Source organism: Ceratotherium simum, chromosome 3 (assembly GCF_057802395.1).
Source record: "Ceratotherium simum simum isolate JZ-2026a chromosome 3, ASM5780239v1, whole genome shotgun sequence".
NCBI lineage: Eukaryota > Metazoa > Chordata > Mammalia > Perissodactyla > Rhinocerotidae > Ceratotherium > Ceratotherium simum.
The window spans coordinates 29,424,585-29,427,242 of NC_141902.1; the positions used below are offsets into that span (position 1 = coordinate 29,424,585).

Here is a 2,658-nt window from a genome sequence, read left to right on the forward strand (position 1 = left end):
AAGAAAAAAAATTTTTCTCATGGTCTGAATTTATTGCTATGAATACTCTTGTGCAATATAATTATAATTTTTAAAATCTCCACCAAATCAAATAAAGTATCAATCATAATTCAATAATATGTCTATGGGTATTAACACCAATAGCTGATTTAAAGAAGCTTAGTGTCTTCAATAAATACTTGAAAGAAAAAATGCACTAGATTCCTTCATGTAATGGAACTCCATGTAAAGCTGAATCACAGCTCTAGGAAGAGTTCCAATAACCTCTGGAACTTTTGGTTTTGCCATGGTTTTGTATTTCAGTTTCTATAACTTGTAACTGGATAGAGAAGGAGATAAAGACCTAATCACTCAAGGCAAGGATTCCTCCTATGAGCTCTCTCACACAGTGTAATACTGTCTCTTTCTCTCCTGTTTTAATTTTTATAAATATATAGCATACACACAAAAGTGCACAAAGCAGAATTGCACATCTAGATCAGTTTTCACAAAGTGAACACTCCCATGTAATTATCTACCACCTCAAGAAACAGAACATTACCACAACTTCAGAGCTCCTTTCTGTCCCCTTATTGTTCCTATTCCCCTTCAAGGATAACCACTCTTGGAGCTTTTTTAACACTATAGACTAATTTCTCCTATTTTTGAAATTTATTTAAATAGATTAATACAGTATACATCCTTTTGTATCTAACTTTTTTTGGTCAACATTAAATTTGTGAAATTATCTTCCTCTGTACTGAATATTCAAAAAAATTTTCTTATATCATTTATTTTAGAAAAAATGATTTAGATTTTGTCTCTAAATTCTTAGACCTGAATTTCTGTAATATCAAAAAAACTTTTTAAATATTCAATTTCATTTGTAAATTAGTTGATTACGTTCCTTAAATTCATGTAATTGGATATACCAATTGGTCAAACACCTTGACAACTCTCCCCTCCATCCTTTAGTAGTTTTGTTATGCTGTCTATATAATTTTTAATGATGCATGAAAATTCAGACACACAAATATAAGTAGAAATTAGATTCCCTAAGGATTGAAGTGGAATTGGGAAAGCAAATTCATGCTCAGTTCATCAATTGATATCTGTTTCTCTCCTATACAGGTTACTGAAGATAAGTCCGTTCCAAATTCAATGAATGAAACAAATCAATCTAGAGTGACTGAATTTGTGTTGCTGGGACTCTCTAATTCCCAAGAACTCCAATCTTTCTTATTTGTCATATTTTCACTATTCTACCTAGCAATACTGCTGGGCAACTTTCTCATCATCCTCACTGTGACCTCAGATTCCCGCCTTCATACCCCCATGTACTTTCTACTTGCAAACCTCTCTTTTATAGATATATGTGTTGCCTCTTTTGCCACCCCAAAAATGATTGCAGATTTTCTGGTTGAGCGCAATACTATTTCTTTTGAAGCCTGTCTGGCCCAGATTTTCTTTGTTCATCTTTTCACTGGAGGCGAAATGATGCTCCTTGAGTCCATGGCTTATGACCGTTATGTTGCTATATGCAAACCGCTCCACTACCTGACAATCATGAGCCACCGTGTATGTATTATTCTCGTTCTCATCTCCTGGTGTGTTGGCTTCATCCATACTACTAGCCAGTTGGCATTTGCTGTTAACTTGCCTTTTTGTGGTCCAAATCAGGTAGATAGTTTTTTCTGTGACCTCCCTCTAGTGACCAAGCTGGCCTGTATAGACACTTATGTTGTCGGCCTACTAATAATTGCAGACAGTGGCTTTCTTTCCATGAGTTCCTTCCTCCTCTTGGTTGTCTCCTACACTGTGATACTTGTCACAGTCAGGAATCACTCCTCTGCTAGCATGGCAAAGGCCCGCTCCACATTGACTGCTCACATCACAGTGGTCACACTATTCTTTGGACCATGTAACTTCATCTATGTGTGGCCCTTTAGCAGTTATTCAATTGACAAAGTCCTTGCTGTGTTCTACACCATCTTTACTCCCATTTTAAATCCTGTTATCTACACCCTAAGGAACAAGGAAGTGAAGGCAGCTATGTCAAAACTGAAGAGTCGGTATCTGAAGCCTGGCCAAGTTTCTGCAGCCATAAGAAATGTTCTTTTCCTGGAAACAAAGTAAACTTACTGAACTGTTACCACTACAGCCTTGTCTCTAGACATTTACAAATGGAAGCTCTGTAATGTTAAACCAAATCATTTTGACCAGTGGGAAGGGTTGAGTAACTTGAATTAAAGGTTAAAGGTAATAATAAAAAGCACAATGAATTTCAGCAATTTAAATCTTCTCTTCCTTCCATTGTGTTTTAGTTGTCCTTTTGACTTTCTTTCCTCTTTAATTCTTAAAATTTAAACTCATTTTAAGATAAAGGTTACTGGCTTTGAAGTCAATGGCACAATGTTATTTACTGATAAAGTGTAATACATTGGGCCTTCTGTGGGTGGAAAATGTATTGTTCATACCCCAACCAATGGAATGATTTTTACTGTATGTGTATAAGAGAATGCATTTTTTAAATCAATTTTTTAAATTGGGAGAATATTGATGTGTATTTACTGTTTTGCCCAGTTTTATGTTCACTCTCCCGCTATCACAGGAGAATATTTTGAATTCTCTTCTGACTAGTTGTTTGGTGACTCATAGGATTGCTAGTTTCCCTGCACC

General features: G+C 35.6%; 1 protein-coding gene across 1 annotated transcript; it reads left to right on the forward strand.

Annotated features, from left to right (window-relative positions):
- Positions 1-1,125: 1,125 nt before the first annotated feature.
- LOC101391291 (olfactory receptor 4K15) lies at positions 1,126-2,115 on the forward strand. The gene has a single exon (XM_004421337.3). The coding sequence runs from the start codon at positions 1,141-1,143 to the stop codon at positions 2,113-2,115; it is 975 nt and encodes a 324-aa protein (XP_004421394.2). The 5' UTR covers positions 1,126-1,140.
- Positions 2,116-2,658: the final 543 nt, after the last annotated feature.